General features: G+C 40.2%; 1 protein-coding gene across 1 annotated transcript in view; it reads right to left on the reverse strand.

The window, feature by feature from the left end:
- The window catches only part of LOC132397967 (phosphatidylinositol 3,4,5-trisphosphate 5-phosphatase 2-like), a 170,698-nt gene that overhangs the window by 71,454 nt on the left and 79,794 nt on the right, over positions 1–19,450 (reverse strand). Inside the window, exons 6-9 of the mRNA XM_059976816.1 lie at positions 12,650–12,781; positions 9,847–9,931; positions 7,159–7,251; positions 1,108–1,227 (exon numbers count right to left, since the gene is read on the reverse strand). Of these exons, the coding sequence (XP_059832799.1) occupies positions 1,108–1,227; positions 7,159–7,251; positions 9,847–9,931; positions 12,650–12,781 (430 nt within the window). The remainder of the gene's footprint in view (positions 1–1,107; positions 1,228–7,158; positions 7,252–9,846; positions 9,932–12,649; positions 12,782–19,450) is intronic.

The following is a 19,450-nucleotide window of genomic DNA, read 5'->3' on the forward strand; positions in this document are numbered from 1 at the left end:
AACGCAAAGTAGGGGTACAAAAATGTGCATAACCTTGGGCAATACCTGTTCATTTACTGTACACCACCACAATTCCTATTGATGTGGGATACAACAAGGACATCTGGTTCCTCTTTATATCGAGTGGATAATACCTGCCTTAGACGTCACCAAGCTGTTTATGGAGGAATTGTTCTGGATAGCACTGAGGGAATGTGAGGTCCAGTTTACCTACTATATTAGCAAGCAAAGGAATAACATGAGTAGGACAAAGAGATGGGGAAACAATCAACTTCTGAACAGCTGTTTCTCTCAGCACCTTCCTTCCAAACAGCCTTGCTTCATGTTGGGTTCATTTCATTTCTGGGATAGAGTCATCTTTGGGGAGGCCAGTGGTTGTAGCGTAGAAGTTAGCGCAATGTTTTACAGTGCTATCTGTGAGAGTGGGGTTCAATTCCTTCTATCGTCTGTAAAGAGTTTGTACTTTCTTCCCATGACCATTTCCTCCACTGTGCTCCAGCTCCTTCCACATTCCAGTTAGGGTGATTGAGCTGTAGGCATGCAATGTTGGCACCAGAAGTATAGCAACACTTGTGGGCTGACCCCAGCATGATCCTTTCTGATTTGATTTGACACAAACAATGCATTTCACTATATTTTGATGTACATGTGACAAATAATGCTAACCTTTAATTATTTTATCCTGACAAAGGTGCTGATGAGCCACCTTCATGAAAAGTGGCCTGAAATATCAACTGTTTATTCATTTGCATAGATGGACCTGCTGAGATCCTCCACCATTTTGTGTGTGTTGTTACGAATTTCCATCATCTGGAGACTTTCTTGTGTTAGTGGAGTGTTTCTGATGTCTTTTTGGTTTAACATAGTGCCCACGATGGGCCACTTCAGAAGGCAGTTAAGTGTTAATCATATTGCTGTGAATGATGTCACTTTTTGACCACACCCAGTAAAGGGAATTGATTCCTTCTGTGAAGGAAATCAGTGAATCCAATGAGTTTTCTGCTCACCATTGCACTGACTTTTCAGCCTTTGGTGTGTGACTGGGGTAAAATCACTCCAAAGTAATCCCTCACTATAAAGGACAACACAGCAAAAGTAATCTTTTACCTCAAAGCTCTGTATTGGGATAGGTTTAGATGAATTCCGTCCGCTGTTTTCCGAGGATGTGAAAAGAGCAGGTAATTCCACATTCTGTGTGATTGCCATGTGCTGCAATCCCTTCACAACCTGTCAATATATTGACCACAATACATGGAAATTACTTAAACCTTACAAACAGAATGCAGTCAAGCATTTCCTCCCCTTCTGTATTTAATTGATGGTATAATCCATTGAACTTTCTTGGCAGGAAAAATGTTCCCGATGTTGGGGGAGCCCAGAACCAGAGGCCACAGTTTAAGAATAAGGGGTAGGCCATTTAGAACAGAGTTGAGGAAAAACTTTTTTACCCAGAAAGTTGTAGATCTATGGAATGCTCTGCCTCAGAAGACAGTGGAGGCCAATTCTCTGGATGCTTTCAATAAAGAGTTAGACAGAGCTCTTAAAGATAGCAGAGTCAAGGGATATGGGGAGAGGGCAGGAACGGGGTACTGATTGTGGATGATCAGCCATGATCACAGTGAATGGTGGTGCTGGCTCAAAGGGCTGAATGGCCTACTCCTGCACCTATTGTCTGTTGTCTATTGTATCAGTCAAGAAGGAAAGTCTGTGGGAAAGATAGTTAGAGGAGGTCAAGATTGGGTGGCATGTTGGAGGAATTATACAGACTAGTTCCAAAATCCAAACTCCCATTGACATTTTAACTCCAGATATAGTCTTGCTCCCTCTGTGCGTTTCCCTCAGTACCAATGATTATCAACTCAACTATTGAGAAATATCAAGTAATGAAATTAACCCAAAACATGTTGTTTCCCTGTAAATAAAATTAACCAATTTACATATTTTCCTCAGGAAAATCAGCTTGCTCTCCATAGGTGGCTTTCATTTGGCTCAAATCCCACAATACACAGGTGATTCCTAATATCCAGAGTAATTACAGATAGGTCAGATTCCTTCTTCCTTCATCGTCAGCCTTAAGACCAGAAAACCATAAGACCATAAGACATAGGGGCAGAGATAGACCATTCAGCCCATCGAGTTTGCTCTACCATTCCATCATAGCTGATTCATTATCCCTCTTAACCCCATTCTCCTGCCATCTTCATGTAATCTTTGATGTCCAGACTAATCAAGAATTATTCAACCTCCACTTTAAATCTACTCAAAGAGTTGGCCTCCGCAGCCATCTATGACAATGAGTTTCACTGATTTACCACCATCTGGCTAAAGAAATTCCTCCTCATCTCCGTTCTAAATGGATGTCCCTCTATTCTGAGGCTGACCCCTCTGATCTTAGACTTCCCCAATATAGGAAACATCCTCTTGATATTCACTCTATCAGGGCCCTTCAATATTGGATAGGTTTCAGTGAGATCCTCCCTCATTTTTCTAAACACTAGTGAGTACAGGCCCAGAGCCTGCAAATGTTCCACATTCCCAGAATCATTCTCATGAACATCCTCCAGACCATCTTCAATGCAAGCATATCTTTTCTTAGATAAGGGGCCCAAAACTGCTCTGAGTATGGGTCTGACCAATGCAATATAAAGTCACAACATTAATTTCTTGCAATTATATTCTAGCACTCTTGAAATGAATAATAACATTGTATTTGCCTTCCTTACTAGAGACTCAACCTGAAAGTTAACCTTTAGGGAATCCTGCACAAGGACTCCCAAGTCCCTTTGCACCTCTGATTTTTGAATTTTTTTCCTGTTTAGAAAATAGTCCATGTCTTTATTTCTTCTACCAAAGTGTATGGCCATACACTTCCCTATATCATTTTGCATCTCCCACTTCTTTACCTATTTTCTCAATCTGTCCAAATCCTTCTACAGATTCCCTGCTTCCTCAACACAACCTGCCCCTTCATCTATATTTGTATCATCTGCAGACTTGGCCACAAAGTCCATCAGTTCTGTCATCCAAATCATTGACATATAATGTGAAAAGTAGCAGTCCCAATACTGGCAGCCAACCAGAATAGGTCGCCTTATTCCCATTCTTTCCCTCCTGCCAGTCAGCCAGTCTGTCCATGCTGGTATCTTTCCAATAATACCATGAACATTTATCTTGTTAAGCAGCCTTATGTGTGACACCTTGTTGAAGGCCTTCTGAAAATTCAAGTAAACCACATCAACTGACTTGTCGTTGTCTATCCTGCCTGTTATGTCCTCAAAAAGTTCCGACAGGTTTGTCAGGCAAGAATTCCCCTTAAGCGAACTATGTTGACATTGGTCTATTCTACCATATGGCTTCAACTCCTCGAAACCTTATCTTTAATAATGGACTCCAGAATCTTCCAACAACTGAAGTCAGGTTAACTGGTCCATAATTTCCTTCCTTCTGGCTCCTTCCCTTCCTAAAGAGTAGAATTCTGCAGTCTTCCAGAACCATTCCAGAACCTAGTACTTCCTAAAAGATCATTAACAAAGCCTGCATAATCCCTTCAGCTACCACTTTCAGAACCCTGGCTTGTAGTTCATCTTAGCTATGTGACTTATCTACCTTCAGGCCTTTTAGCTTCCCAAGCACTTTCTCCTTAATATAACATTCCCAGTCCTGTATTCAGTTTGCTTTCAATTTGTCCTCATTTATACTTCGAGTATCAAGCTGGGTGGCAAAGGAGAGGCAGTCATTTACTTGAATTTTCAGAAGACATTTGATAAGGTGTCACACATGAGGCTGCTTCACAAAATAAAATCCCAGGCATTACAGGAAAGATGCTGGCATGGATCGAGGAATGACTGACAGGCAGGAGGCAGCGAGTGGGAATAAAAGGGGATCTTTTCTGGTTTGCCTCCAGTGACGAGTGGTGTAACTCAGGGGTCAGTATTGGGACCGCTACTTTTCACATTGTTTGTCAGTGGTTTGGATAATGGAATTGATGGCTTTGTAGCGAAGCCTGCAGATGATATAAAGACAGGTGGAGTGATAGCTAGTGCTAAAGAAGCAATGTGTTTGCAGAATGAACTAAACATAGAAACATAGAAAACCTACAGTACGTTACAGGCCTTTCGGCCCATGATGCTGTGCCGAACATGTACTTACATTTGAAATTACCTAGGGTTACCCATAGCCCTCTATTTTTCTAATCTCCATGTACCTATCCAGGAACCTCTTAATAGACCCTATTGTATCCACCTCCACCACTGTCGCCAGCAGCCCATTCCATGCACTCACCACTCTCTGCGTAAAAAACTTACCCCTGATATCCCCTCTGCACCTACTTCAAAGCACTTTAAAACTGTGCCCTCTCGTGCTAGCCATTTCAGCCCTGGGAAAAAGCCTCTGAATACCTACACAATCAATGCCTCTCTTCATCTTATATATATCTATCAGGTCACCTCTCACCCTCCATCGCTCCAAGGAGAAAAGGCCGAGTTCACTCAACCTGTTTTCATAAGGCATGCTCCCCAATCCAGACAACATCCTTGTAAATCTCCTCTGCACTCTTTCTATGGTATCCACATCCTTCCTGTAGTGAGGCGACCAGAACTGAACACAGTACTCCAAGTGGGGTCTGACCAGGATCCTATATAGCTGCAACATTACCTTTCAGCTCCTAAATTCAATTCCATGATTAATGAAGGCCAATGCACCATATGCCTTCTTAACCACAGAGTCAAACTACACAGCAGCTTTGAGTGTCCTATGAACTCAGACCCCAAGATCCCTCTGATCCTCCACACTGCCAAGAGTTTTACCATTAATACTATATTCTGCCATCATATTCCACCTACCAAAATGAACTACTTCACACTTATTTGGGTTGAAATCCATCTACCACTTCTCAGCCCAGTTTTGCATCCTATCAATGTCCCGCTGTAACCTCTGACAGCCCTCCATACTATCCACAACACCTCCAACCTTTGCGTCATCAACAAACTTACTAACCCATCCCTCCACTTCCTCATCCAGGTCATTTATAAAAATCACGAAGAGTAGGGGTCCCAGAACAGATCCCTGAGGCGCACCACTTTTCACCAACCTCCATGCAGAATATGACCCATCTACAACCACACTTTGCCTTCTGTGAGCAAGCCAGTTCTGGATCTACAAAGCAATGTTCCCTTGGATCCCATGCCTCATTACTTTCTCAATAAGCCTTGCATGGGGTACCTTGTCAAATGCCTTGCTGAAATCCATATACACTACATCTACTGCTCTACCTTCATCAACGTGTTTAGTCACAGCTTGTCCTTGTCTTCCCTCCACCTTCTTATTCCAACTTGTTTCCCACTCTTCTCCAGCCCTGATGAATGATCTTGGCCTGAAATATTGACTGTCTACATATATCCTACCTTACTTGTTGAGCTCCTCCAGCACTTTTGTGTGTTGCTACAGATAGTCAAAAGTAGCTACTTAACATTGTTACCCACTGACACCAATTTCCAAACCTTTGTCTTTTTTTTATCTTTATAATATTACCTAGCTTGATATGTCAACTTGCATTGTCTACCCTCCTTCTTGGGACCCCTGCAGTCTGAAATCAGCTGCAGAATTTTTAGCTCTCTTATCACCGGTCTGGATTTTCCTATGTAAAATATTTTATCTTGCTACAGGCATCCGCGACTTGATAACCATCCCCTAACCAAACTATATTTTGATCATTTTGCCTACTTATTCACTGTCTGTTTCTCTGCAGTCTACCAGAATTAGTGTTTGGTTGATGTTATGGCCACAAGACTTGAGGTGCCAGTTAATTAGGCAGTGACAGATTCTGTGTTGTGTGCTGAGCAGAAGTTAGACTGGAAGGACTTGAAGAGAAAGTGTTGAGGGATGTTATGATGTGTCGTCATTTATATATGTAAATCCTCACGTTCCAAGCAGTGATAGACCATAAGACATAGGATCAGAATTAAGCCATTTGGCTCATCAAGTCAGTTCTGCCATTCCGTCATGGCTGATTTATTATCCCTTCTCAACATCATTCTCCTGCCTTCTCCCCGGAACCTTTGATGCTCCTACTAATCAGGAACTATCAACCTCTGCTTTAAATATACCCAATACTCTATGGCGGAATAAGATGGTTGGTTGGGACAAATTTCAGTCAATGTATATAATGTACAGCATCATGCGCTTGTTCTGCTGACTAGAAATATCACTCCCAGTTTGACAGTACTAAGATATGGTTACATATGAATAATTTTCAAAGAATCGTCTTGCGTAAAATCATTTCTATTTTTATTTGCTAACTAATACACAATCTGGTGATGCAAAGATTATATTACACCATTATCAACATAAGTAATAGAAAAATATCTCCTTCCTGGCTCATGTTACAACCCAGGCAACAAACAATCTGCTGGAGGAACTCAAAGGGTCGAGCAGCATCTTTGGTGGAAGAGGAACTGTTGACATCTTAGGTCATCTGGAACAGTATCCTTGACAACTCCTTCCCCTCCACAGATGCTGCCTGACCTACTTAGTTCCTCTAGTAGATTGTTCCAAATTTCAGTATCTGCAGTCTCTTGTGGCTCCAAAGCAAAAATATTTTCCAGTTCACTTTAAAGGAACTGCCTTTGTTAAGAAACACCTGTGGAATCCATTACAGGTTATAATTTAATCCACATCCTCTTCAAAGCAGCCTGCAAATTAACATCTGTTCTGTTTTGTCCTTGACTTAGTCTCATCATAGTCACATCAAGTCCTATTATAGTCTCGTCTATTTTCTACAGTTTTACCATTGTTTTCTGAACTGTTGTTACCCTCTTCCCTTTACTCCATCAATAGCAGTCAGGAGTTCACCCTTCTCACTTGTACTGCCCTTCTAACTTCCTTCTTCCATTCTCTCTGAGCTAAAGTTTGGTTATTTTTCTCATCTCATCATTGTCTTGGTAACTTTTCTCTTTTTACATTAAATGCAAGACAAGAGTTTTTTTAATTGTTGTAATTGAACTTGGAACTAGATGAAGGACTGCACTCAACCTCAGTCCTCACAGGCAGAAGATCGAAGAGTTATTGATCCTAATTGCCAGGATTAAATGGTTTCATACAATAACCTTCTGAAGCATTCATGAGCTCCAAAAGGCACAAAGATAGAAAAAAGAACTGTACCCTTTCTTCTACACAAGAAAGCAGATTTCCCAGAATCTTAATCTTGTTGATGATGCCTTCAAGCTCGTTAACATTGCTTGGGCTGAGAGGTTCCTGTCAAAATACAAATGAAAAGATATTAAAATTGGGACTGGAAAGGAATATTGATTTACAAAGTTTCTCTTCTTGTAGTAAAGTGAACTATATGCAGTACTATGGTCATATGATGGTTAGCAAAACCAAATTATTATGAAAATTTCAATGATCCACTGCTGCTCTTCAGCTAAAGACAGAAACAAAGATAAACTCCCAAAACTTGTCCTAGGTTTCAGTCAAGTTACAGACTGTACCATAATTACTCATTAGAGCCTTACCTAGTGAGTCATAGCTCAAATAACGATGAGTTATTGTACAGGAAGGAGATTTATTTTTATTTATTTGGAGATATAGCTTGGAATAGCTTTTCTGACTCTTTGAGCCATGTCACCAGCAACCCCCCAAATTTAACCCTAACCTAATCGTGTGAGAATTTACTGACCAATTTAACCTACTAACTGGTACATCTTTGGTCACTGGAATTCAACTCTGAACTCCCCTGAGCTGTAATAGGGTTGGGCTAACCACGATGCCACTGTTGGAGATAGAGAGCTGAGGGATATGGTTTCATCATAAAAGCTTTTCCCTCAGTGTCAATAATACAAAACCCCTGGTCATTGACTTCAGGAAACGGTGCTGATGTATTTGCTCCTGACTATGTCAGAAGTGTTGAGGTTGAGCGGGATGAAAGTTCCCAGGCATGAATATCAGCACCAGCCTATCCTGGTCCAACCATGTTAATGTCATGGGCAAGAAAGTTCACCAATGGCTCTACTTTCTTAGGAAGCCAAAACTTTTACAGGTTTTAACGACGCACCAAAGAAAACATTCTATTTGGATGTTTGGTATGGTAACTGCTCTTCACAAAACTGCACAAGTTGCAGACACATCTCAGCTCGCCATGGAAACCAGCCTCCCTGCGGCCTGTACTTCTCACTGACGCCAGCATAATCAAAGACCCTGCCACGCTGGGCTCTCTTTCTTTTCCCTTTTTCCATCAGGCAGAAGATGCACAACTCTGAAAACAAATATCACCAGGCTCAAGGACAGCTTCAGTCCTGCTGCTATCATACACTTGAACAAAGCTCTTGTATGATAAGATGGACTCCTGACCTCACGATCTACCTTGTTATAATCTTACATTTTATTATTTACCTGCATTGAACTTGTTTTGTAGTTTTTACATTTTATTCTGCATTGTTATTGGTTTACCCTGTTCTGCCTCAATGCTGTGAAATGATTTGATCTTTTTACTGCACCTTGGTGCATAATAAACCAATATTAAACTTTCAGTTTGACTTAATGCTTCAGCTGACCATTAGGGATGAGCATTGGCGATATCCAACACTTATCCTATGTCCTTGCTTTCTATTTTATCTTCTAGACAGCATAGTTTTAATTTGATCAGCTCTGGAGACACCTGGCATGAAAATACCTTCCATTGTCTATTTGTTTATTTCTGCTAATCAGGATTAGAACATTAAATAGAAGAACCACTGTATTCTTGATGGTCCTAATGAAGGGTCTCAGCCCAAAATGTCAACTGTTTATTCCCCTCCATAGATGCTGCCTGACCTGCTGAGTTCCCCAGCATTTTGTGTGTGTTACTCTGGATTTCCAGCATCCACAGAATCTCTTCTGTTTGTGCATTCTGCTCTACTTCCAAAACGTCCGTTCAATCCATGTCCATAACTTCAATGGATGCAAATTTCAGAAGCAGAGTAAAACAGACAGACATTGCTGTCCGTATATAATGGTTAAATGCTTGTATTTGTCCTCAATTCCTAGACATGTGAATCGAATCTACGCAGATCCCCTTTTCTCTTTGCAAATCGGCAAGAATATAGAGGGTCAATATCATTTCTAATTAAGTCCCTGTAGAGCGGCTCTAAGAAGATTGTGTGCCCATTTACACTGACTTCACATTATGTCGGCCTAACATGACATAATCGATTTGCAGCACTCAAAATACAGCAAGTGATCCCTTATCTCCAAAGAAATCAAGTCGTTGACTGGACCTTTGGTGGAATTCACAGGAGGCTCATTCAGTTCCCAGTAACTGTGGCTTCCCAGGTGAGCTTGCAAAGTCCATCTCAATATGATGCAGTGGGGGATTCTCGGAAGATGCTCAGTGAGAAATCTTCCCACGAGTAGAACCTAAAATGGTAAAATACCAGCAAAACTAACTCAAACATCACCAAACCCACTCCATTTCAACCAAAATAAGGGTTTCTATCTTCCTGATTCGAAGGATTTTGGATAATCTCAGTATCTGGTTTTACACATTAAGTAGTCACATGGAAGAATTTCAGCACCAATAGCCCTAAATGTCACTTGAGTTGCTGCCTCAAGGAATAAAGTGATCTAGGACATTGTAGAAGCTGTGTAAATTCCTTTGTCTGAACACACCACATGGATTGAAGTAGTATGTATAAACCACAGCCTATTCTGGCTTGTACGATATTATTGAACATTGTGGCCATGTTATGTTGACTCCAAAATGTGCGCTAACACCTTCAGGCTGCCCTCTGCACATCCTTAAATGTTTGTTTCATGTACGTGTGATCAAAAATCTGAATCTGAACATGAGTTTGAATGGGATTAATATCTTACCTCTTTTTTGGGTGTGTTGCTTGGAGTATTGACATTGAACACGTGCACTAACATATCAAGGTTGTTGGACACAAGGTCCATTTCCCTGTTGACAGCAGCAAAGAAATGAACTGGTGAAGTTAGATATTGGCAAAAGGCAGAGTTACTTCTGAAATCAAATTTTGCTGTTCTAACATAAATGTATTAGCCTTAGGCCCTGAAATCCTCAAAAGGAAAATAACTTTTTGATCATATTAAAAATAATCGATTAGACTGCAAAATGGTTCCCTAATTCCAAATGCTTCCTGCATAAATTTAAAATGGAATCATTAATGTGACATGGGCAATCATTTCTGAAAAGAAATACAGCTATTCACCCAATAAATCTCATATTTATGTGGCTCTTCTACCACTCTGGGACATACCGAGAGGTGGATACAATACATTGGATACCTTGCTCCATCACTGGAACTCAATGGACTCCAGCCTGCAGCCCAATCCTTGGTTTACCACTTTAGTCCTGCCCTATGACTTGAGACAACATTCATTAGAACATAGAACAAAGAACAGTACAGGCCCTTCGGCCCACAATGTTGTGCAGCCTTTTAACCTACTCCAAGATCAATCTAACCTCTGCTTTCCACATATCTCTTCATTTTTCTTTCATCTAAGATTTGTAAGAATCTCTTAAAAGTCCCTACCATATCTGTCTCTACTGCCACTATTGGTAGTGCATTTCATGCACTTGCCACTCAGTGTGTAAAAAACCTACCTCAGGCAGCCCCCTATATTTTTTGCAATCACCATGAAAGATATCCTCTCATATTAGCCATTGTTGCCCCAGGAATAGACACTGGCTGCGTTTCTATGAGAATTCTCGACTAACATGTGTGGAAATACCAAGTGATTTTTCAACAAAATTTTACTTCAGTTTAATGTTTCTTATTAATTTATAGCTCTTTAATTTTCTTTCTAGATTTTGTTTAATGTTTTATTTGCTTTCTTCATTCCAATTAGCTTTATTATATTCCTGGCGCATGGCCAAGTAGGTAAGGCGTTCATCTAGTTATCTGAAGGTCATTAGTTCGAGACTTGGCTGAGGCTTGCATGTGTGTCCTTGAGCAAGGCACTTAACCACACACTGCTCTGCGACGACACCAGTGCCAAGCTGTATGGGTCCTAATGCCCTTCACTTGGACAACATCGGTGGCGTGGAGTGGGAAGACTTGCAGCTTGGGCAACTGCCGGTCTCCCATAAAAAAATCCTTGCCCAGGCTTGTGCCCTGGAAACTTTCCAAGGTGCAAATCCATGGTCTACTGAGACTAACAGAGGCCTACACACATTATATTCCTAATTGTGAAAATGCCTCCCAGATTCTGACACAAGCAAAAGTGTCTTCCCCAATTTTACTTCCCACTGAAGATTTTCTGGGAGGGTCCTGTACACTAAGCTGTTTATCTCTGAAGCTTATTTTACCATAACATTTGACTTGAAAGTATGAGAATCAGTGAGATTGATTACATTGTGCTCACAGAAATCTAGGCAGAAAGGGACCATAGATTAATTTCTTGGACAGTGGGTCCAATTCAAGACAATTCACTTGAATAATTGTAGACTAGCTGCAAAGCAGGTGCTGGATTTTAGATTAAAAGTAAACTTAGCCAAGTTTGTTTATCTTAGGATAGAAATACTCTCAATGAGGGAGAATAACAACAATCACAAATGGTTTCTTGTATTTAATTAGTGATGCCCGTTTGTAAACAGGCAGGCAGAATGATTAGTCTTGTCTTTATCAATGGGATAGGAATCCCTAAGGATCTGATAAAAGAAGGATCATCAACTAACAGGAGTTTCCAACCTTTTTATACCACAGACCACTACCATTAACCAAGGAGTTTTGTGGACCCCAGGTTGGGAAACTCTGAGCTAGAAGCATTAATTCTGTTTCTTTCTTCACAGGTTCAGCCTGAACTCACAGCATTTCCTGTATAGAACTTGTATCAAAAGTTCTGGTGCTGATTGATTGGATATGCTGAGCACAAAACTCAAGAAATACATAGGGCATAGACTGCTGGAAATAGACAGCAGTGCTACCATCCTTTAGAGATGGCAATTTGCTGACTTTATCCAATCCAATCTTATACTGAACATATACCCACCAAGTCACTCTCTAACTTGGATCTAAAATCCATTGAGTTAAAGAAAAATAAGGGATAGCCAATAAAATCTGGTCTTGCTATGTGAAATAGGTGCACATTTAGGCCACTTGGCCCATTGCCTGCTCTAGCATGCAATCATGGCTGATTTTTCTTTCAGCCCTATTCTCCTGCTTCTCCCTGTAACTCTTAACTCCCTTACCAATCAAGAACGTATCATTCTCTGCCTTAGATACACCCAGTGACATGGCCTCCACAGCCCTCTGTGGCAAGAAATTCCACATATTCACCACCCATGGCTGAAGGAATGGTCAGTAATGCCAACATCCCAAAAATGAATATAACATAAAGGCAAATCAGCATTTGAAAGGAAATGAAGCCAACATTTCACTAATGACTCTTTGCAAGACCTACATTCTGGTCAATGATCTACATCCAAATAATCAATCTATATTTTCTCCTTGGACCAGTTGATACTTTCCAGCATTTTATGTCCTTTTTTTCAGGAACACAGAATCAAGGATCTTTAACAAGGATTTCAGGACATTTAAAGATTTAGACCTTTTTTTAAAAAAAAGTGCATATCCCATCAAATCAGTGGAATTCCATTTCATTGTATTTCACTTCATTAATAATGCAGGATCTGTGGCTTCCTGCCACACTGTACCTGTCTAGGTCTTTGCAGAACCTCACTAGGCTCTTGTTGAGATGCGACAGGGTTGTGGCACCTGAACTAACGGCATCAAGATCCTTCTGAAGATTGGTCTTCAAGTAGTCATTCACCAGAGCAGCATGATCACTAAACAGACAGTGCACAAGGGAATTATATAAATGCATAGTCTACAGAATGCAAAAGAAAGGAAAACATGCCCTTCAAAGCTCTGATTAGCTAATAAAACACTTTCAATATTTCCACAATTCGAACAGCAAAAGATATTCAAGCAATTGTGATCAGTGGGGATTAAGATGTTCAATGCTCCAACAATTATTCAGTGCAGGCAGAAATTTATGTCACTTCAATTATGTACACTCATTGGCCACTTTATCAGGAACATCTCTACACCTGCTCATTAATGCAAATATCTAATCTTATGTGGCAGGAAATCAATGCATAAAAACATGCAGGCATGGTCAAGAGATTCAGTTGTTGTTCAGACTAAATATCAGAATGGGAAATAAATGTAGTCAAAGTGACTTTGACTTTGGGGTGATTCTTGGTATTAGACAGGGTAATTTGAATATCACAGAAACTGCTGATCTCCTGGGATATTCACAACAGTCTCTAGAACTTACAGAGAACAGTGGAAAAAAAAAACAAGATGAAAAAAATTCAGTGACTGGCAGTTCTGTGAGTGAAAATATCTTTAACAAGGGAAGTCAGAGGAGAATGGCTAGATTGGGATTGGTTCAAACTGACAGGAAGGCAACAAGAACTTAGATAGCCACGCACTATAGCAAAGGTGTGCAGAAGAGCATCTCTGAATGCACAACACTTCGAACCTTGAAGTGGATGGGCTACAGCAGCAGAAGATCAGGAACATACATTCAGTGGCCACTTCATTAGGCACAGATGGGACCTAATAAAGTGGCTACTGAATGCAAATGGATCAAGGCATCATTTCTTTTAAACACAAGAGATTCTGCAGATACTGGAAATCAAGAGCAACACACGCAAAATGTTGGAGCAACTCAACAGGCCAGGCAACGTCTATGGAAATGAATAAACAGTCAACATTTTGAGTCGAGACCCTTCATGTGTACTGGGAAGAAAGGATGAAGATGCCAGAATAAGAAGGTGGGTGGAGGGGAAGGACGAAAAACTAGAAGGTGATAGATGAAGCCAGGTGGGTGGCAGAGGGGCATGAAGTTAGAAGCTGGGAGAAGATAGGTGGAAAAGATAACGGGCTGGAGAAGAATGAATCTGATCTGAGAAGACAGTGAACCATAGGAGAAAGGGTAGGACAAGAGGTACCAGTGGAAGGTGATGGGCAGGTGTGGAGAAGGGGTAGGAGTCCAGAGTGGGTAATTGAAGAAGAGGAAATGGGGAGGGGGGGAAACTACTGGAGGTTGGAGAAATCAATATTCATGTTGAAAGATTGGAGGCTACCTTGACAGAACGTGAAGTGTTGTTCCTCCAACCTGAAAATGGCCTCATCATGGCAGAAGAGAGGCCAGGGACTGACATGTCAGAATAGAAGTGAGCATAGAAATTAATATGGTTGGCTACTGGGAAATCCTGCTTTCTGTGGATGGAGCAGAGGTGCTCAACAAAGCAGTCTCTCGTTCTACATCGGGTCTCACCATAGTGAAAGAGGCTGCTCTGGGAGGACCAGATCCAGTAGATGACCCCAACAGGTTCTCAGGTGAAGAGTTGCCTCACCTAGAAGGACTGTTTGGGGCTCTGAGTGGAGGTGAGGGAAGACATGAATGTTTTTTGCTTTAATTTATTTTATTTTTCAAGGAGTCAAAACACCCACATACTGCAGAAAGATTAAAGCACAACACCACATTTTCCTTTCACTCCATATCTGTCCTCCCTTGCTCTTAGATCAGGTTTTTATCCCCCAAATGTTTATCAGCTTAAACAAACTGTTTAAAACATGCAATTTCTTCTCTACCACAGAATGAACTTCAAACTTCATGTTCTTCCTCCACAGATGTTTCGTATGTGTGTATTGCAATTTGCTTCCAACATTTACAGTAGATCCAATGACTTCAATTCAGATAGTCTTCAATTTACTAAATATATTGAATGTCCAACAACATACAGGATAATGGCACACTTCTATTTACTTAACTCTGCAACTTTGCTGTGAAAATCATTATCCTTATAGATTTGATTCCTCTTGTATGTTTCTGTTAATTTCTCCTCCACAATGTTGAGCGAGTATCAGAAACCATAACACTGTTTGCTGAACAACTTGCATGCCATTTCCCAGAGTACGAACTTCCCCCTAAAAAAACATCCTTACCTTCAAATCCATCTAGTCTTTCTGTATCCTGCTTCTACGCTTTTCCCTAGAGTTATATCCCTTCCTGTTCGTTCCTTAGCTTATGCAAAATTACTAGGACAGTAAAAAATCTTAACCATGGAAGGGGCAGATCAATCAAGGACATTCAACAAGGATACTTTACGAGGTAATGAAAATGGACCCTATATGGGGACAGAATACTTGATGGATTCTAGCAATATTGTTGACAAGATCCTAAATGGCAGACAAATTAAAATGCTGAAAACTCATGAGGTCTAAATAACAAATGGAATTAAAAATTGGCTCTGCAGCAGAATGCAAAGGATAAATGTGAACACTTATACTTGAGCTTGATTCCAATAGATTTACCTCAGACCTGGTTGTTGATTATTTACAGCATAGTCAATATAGATTTACAGCATAGATTCATGAATTAAGTTTAAATTATGTGTGACATGATAAAGAAGTTTCCAGTGATTCAGAAATTAGTGTCGTAGTAAACAGGATAAAAAGGAAATCCTTCATAAAATCATTCAGTCATATGTCATAGAAAAAGGAACTCTAGACCACTGAATCTTCATTGACTATCATGCACCAAATTTTATTTATTTATTTTATTTTGTTTATTTAGTGATTCTTCACAGAGCAAACCTTTCAGGCCCTTTAAGCCTTGCTCCCTCAGCAACTCCACAACCCCGATTAACCCTATCTTAATCGAGGAACAAACAAGACAAAATCTGCAGTTGCTGGAAATTCGAGTAACACGCACAAAATGCTAGAGGAGCTCAGCAGGCTGGGCAGCATCTATGGAAAAAAGTACAGTCAATGTTTCTGGCCAAAACTCCTCAGCCTTTTCTCTCTAGTCCTGCCGAAGGGTTTCGGCCCAAAACGTTGACTGTACTTTTTTTCCATAGATGCTGCCTGGCCTGCTGAGATCCTCCAGCATTTTGAGTGTGTTACTCTGATCCAATGACCAATTAACCTACCTCATATGATTTTTTACTGATTTTTTAAAATTAAATTTCCAATAATCCCATACTAATTCCATTTGATTCTGCCCAGACTCTACCACCCATGTACACAAATAGTATAAATAGTAGTGGCGAATTAACATACCAACCCATGCATCTTCTGATGTGGGAGGAAATCCAAGTGGTGACAGGAAGAAGTTGCAAACCCCACACAGACCACAAGCAATTCTACTGGTTGCATGTTTGCCTGCAGGAGGAAACTACTGAATTGGCCAGTTAGACAAAACAATACATGTTGCAAAGGGAAGAGTGAGAGCTGATACATTGGAAAGGAGCACAAGGTGTACATGGGAAGATAGTGAGAGGGACCTTGCTGTACAGTACTGTACAAAAGTCTTAGGGACACCAGATTTGTTAATATGGTTTCAAATGGTACATCCTCGACAAAGACCTGATCTCAACATCAATGAGGCTGTCTGGGATTTCCTGGAGAGACAAAAACAAGCAAGACAGCCAGTGTCTGCAGAAGAACTGTGGCAAGTTCTCCCAGATGCTTGGAACACCTACCAACTGATTTTCTTATAAACTGCATGGCAGTATGACTTAAATAATTGATGCAGTTTTAAAAGCAAAGGGAGGTCACACTAACTATTTTTTTATTGTTTACTGCTGTTATAGTAATTTTTTGATATTTAGAAACTTCTCATTTCATTATTTTGAAAGCAACTTTGCTTTACAGAATATTTTAACATGTGCCTAAGACTTTTGCAAGCACTGTATATCACTGTAAGACAAATTGATTAAGCAGTTAAAAGGCAACTGTTAGGTGAGGTTTATGGTTTAAAACAGGAAGATAATATCATAGCAGTGTACAGTATTTAGACCACAGTTTGAAAATGCATATAGTTTTGGTTGCCACATAACAGGAAAGATGTGTGGTGCAAAGCAGACTTACTAGTGTTGCCAGGACGAGAAATATTTAGCTCTGAAGAAGGATTTGTTAAGCTAATGCTGTTTATTTTGAAATAAGAGATACTGGGGAAAGTGTGATAACATTTTGAAAAGGCTAGAATAAATAGGAAAGATCTAAAACCATAGGTAGTAGTAGAATGAGTAGAGGGAAGACAAGGTTATTTTTCTCGTCCACAAGAGTGAAATGTGGTAGAGGCAGAACCATCATCAGCAGTTGGATGTCTTAGAACATAAAACATTACAGTAGAATACAGGTCCTTTGGTGCATGATGTTGTGCTGACCTTTTAATCCACTCCAAGATCAATCTAACTATTCCCTTTTACTTAACTCTCCATTTTTCTACATTGATGTGCCATTCTAAAAGTTTCTTAAATGCCCCTAATATATCTGCCTCTGCCAGGTCCTTTTAAATTCACAGTAAGTGCTGGTAAATGGCATTAATCTGGACAATGGTTCCACAACAGGCATGATATACTCCATGACTTCCTGTATAATCATGGAGTCCAATTCCACACTGATAGTTTTCTCCATTAGTTTATGTATGTCTGGTGCTTTGTCAATGGGTTTCCATTATCTCTGACACTCATTGCTCTTCCTCTATTTACCATGATTATTACTTATTTCTTCAAGGTTTGGCCATCATAATCTTCCCTTCGGAAAATCCTGATAACTACTGATTACATCTTAATTTGAAGATTTCATGTTTTTCCTTACAACATTTGCTAAACTAATCGCCCACAACTAACTACATTAGCACTGCACATCCATTATAAGACCAGGATGAAATAAGTCACTCTTCAGCCCAGGGGTTCCCAACCTTTTTTATGCCATGGTCCAATACCATTAATGAAGGGTTCGTGAACCCCAGGTTATGAACACCTGCTTCAGCCCACGTTCACACTCAGCAGGATGCAAGAATTTAAACGGTAGTTTTTGAAATATATTTTCCCATTCTTCTCATGATCCTTAGATATATGCTATCATTTCCTAATAATTAGTCCTCAATTAGCCTATTTGATGTTTATCTTTTATTTATCATTACTTCTCCTCGTTACCTGTCTGCATGAATACAGCAGGAATTGAATATTCATAACCACTTTCACAACTCCCTTATCTCTCCTTCCAGATTTCAAAATTCACATTTACTAATTATAATTGTACAGACCATCCATGGGCCATGAATACCTCAGTTATGGACAGTCTTATGTATGAAAGAGCTTAGATAATATCAATGAATTCAAAACTCTGACATGTTGGATGAGTAAACGTTTGATCCTATGGATTGCAATTCCTCTCTACTGATAATTAGTAATTTTTCTTTCTTATCATTCACCTGTGCTTTTGTTGCTATTCCTTCTAGTACTGTGGAAGTATGGGTTTAGCATATCACATAATCTTTGTGCATTTTCTGACTTAGGGACAAAACCATAGTACTGCACAGGAACAGGCTTATCATCCCACAATATTGTGCTGAATTGATTAAATTAGTAATCAAATGACCAACTGAACTAATCATTTCATTTCCTGTGCATTCCTGTGCTATCTAAGAGCTCTTCCAAATGCCTCTGTCATATTTGCCTCCACCAGCACCCCAGGCAGCACATACTGGGCATCCACCACTCTCTGTGTAAAAAAAAATTGCCCCTCATGTCTCCTTTTAGAACATAGAACCACAGCATTACAGCACAGAAACAGGCCTTTTGACCCTTCTTGGCTGTGCCGAACCATTTTTCTGCCTAGTTGCACTGATCTGCATCTAGATCATATCCCTCCATACCCCTCTCATTCATGTACTTGTCCAAGATTTTCTTAAAAGTTAAAAGTAAGCCAGCATTCACCACTTCAACTGGCAGCTCATTCCACACTCGCACCACTTTCTGTGTGAAGAAGCTCCCCTTAATGTTCCCTTTAAACTTTTCCCTTTTTATCCTTAACCCATGTCCTCTGGTTTTTTTATTCTCCTAGCCTCAGTGGAAAAAGCCTGCTTACATTCACTCTATCTATACCCATCATAATTTTATACACCTCTATCAAATCTCCCCTCATTCTTCTACGCCCCAGGGAATAAAGTCCTAACCTATTCAATTTTTCTCTATAACTCAGTTTCTCAAGTCCCAGCAACATCCTTGTAAACCTTCTCTGCACTCTTTCAACCTTATTAATATCCTTCCTGTAATTCGGTGACCAAAACTGAACACAATACTCCAAATTCGGCCTCACCAATGCCTTATCCAACCTCACCATAACATTCCAACTCTTGTACTCAATGCTTTGATTTATAAAGGCCAATGCACCCTATCTACCTGTGACGCCACTTTTAGGGAATTTTGTATCTGTATTCCTAGATCCCTCTGTTCTACTGCACTCCACAGTGCCTTACCATTTACCTTGTATGTTCTACCTTGGTTTTTCCTTCCAAAGTGCAATACCTCACAATTGTCTGTATTAAACTCCATCTGCCATTTTTCAGCCCATTTTTCCAGCTGGTCCAAGTCCCTCTGCAAGCTTTGAAAATCTTCCCCACTGTCCACTACACCTCCAATCTTTGTATC

This window comes from Hypanus sabinus, chromosome 8, assembly GCF_030144855.1.
Source record: "Hypanus sabinus isolate sHypSab1 chromosome 8, sHypSab1.hap1, whole genome shotgun sequence".
NCBI classification, from domain to species: Eukaryota; Metazoa; Chordata; class Chondrichthyes; order Myliobatiformes; family Dasyatidae; genus Hypanus; species Hypanus sabinus.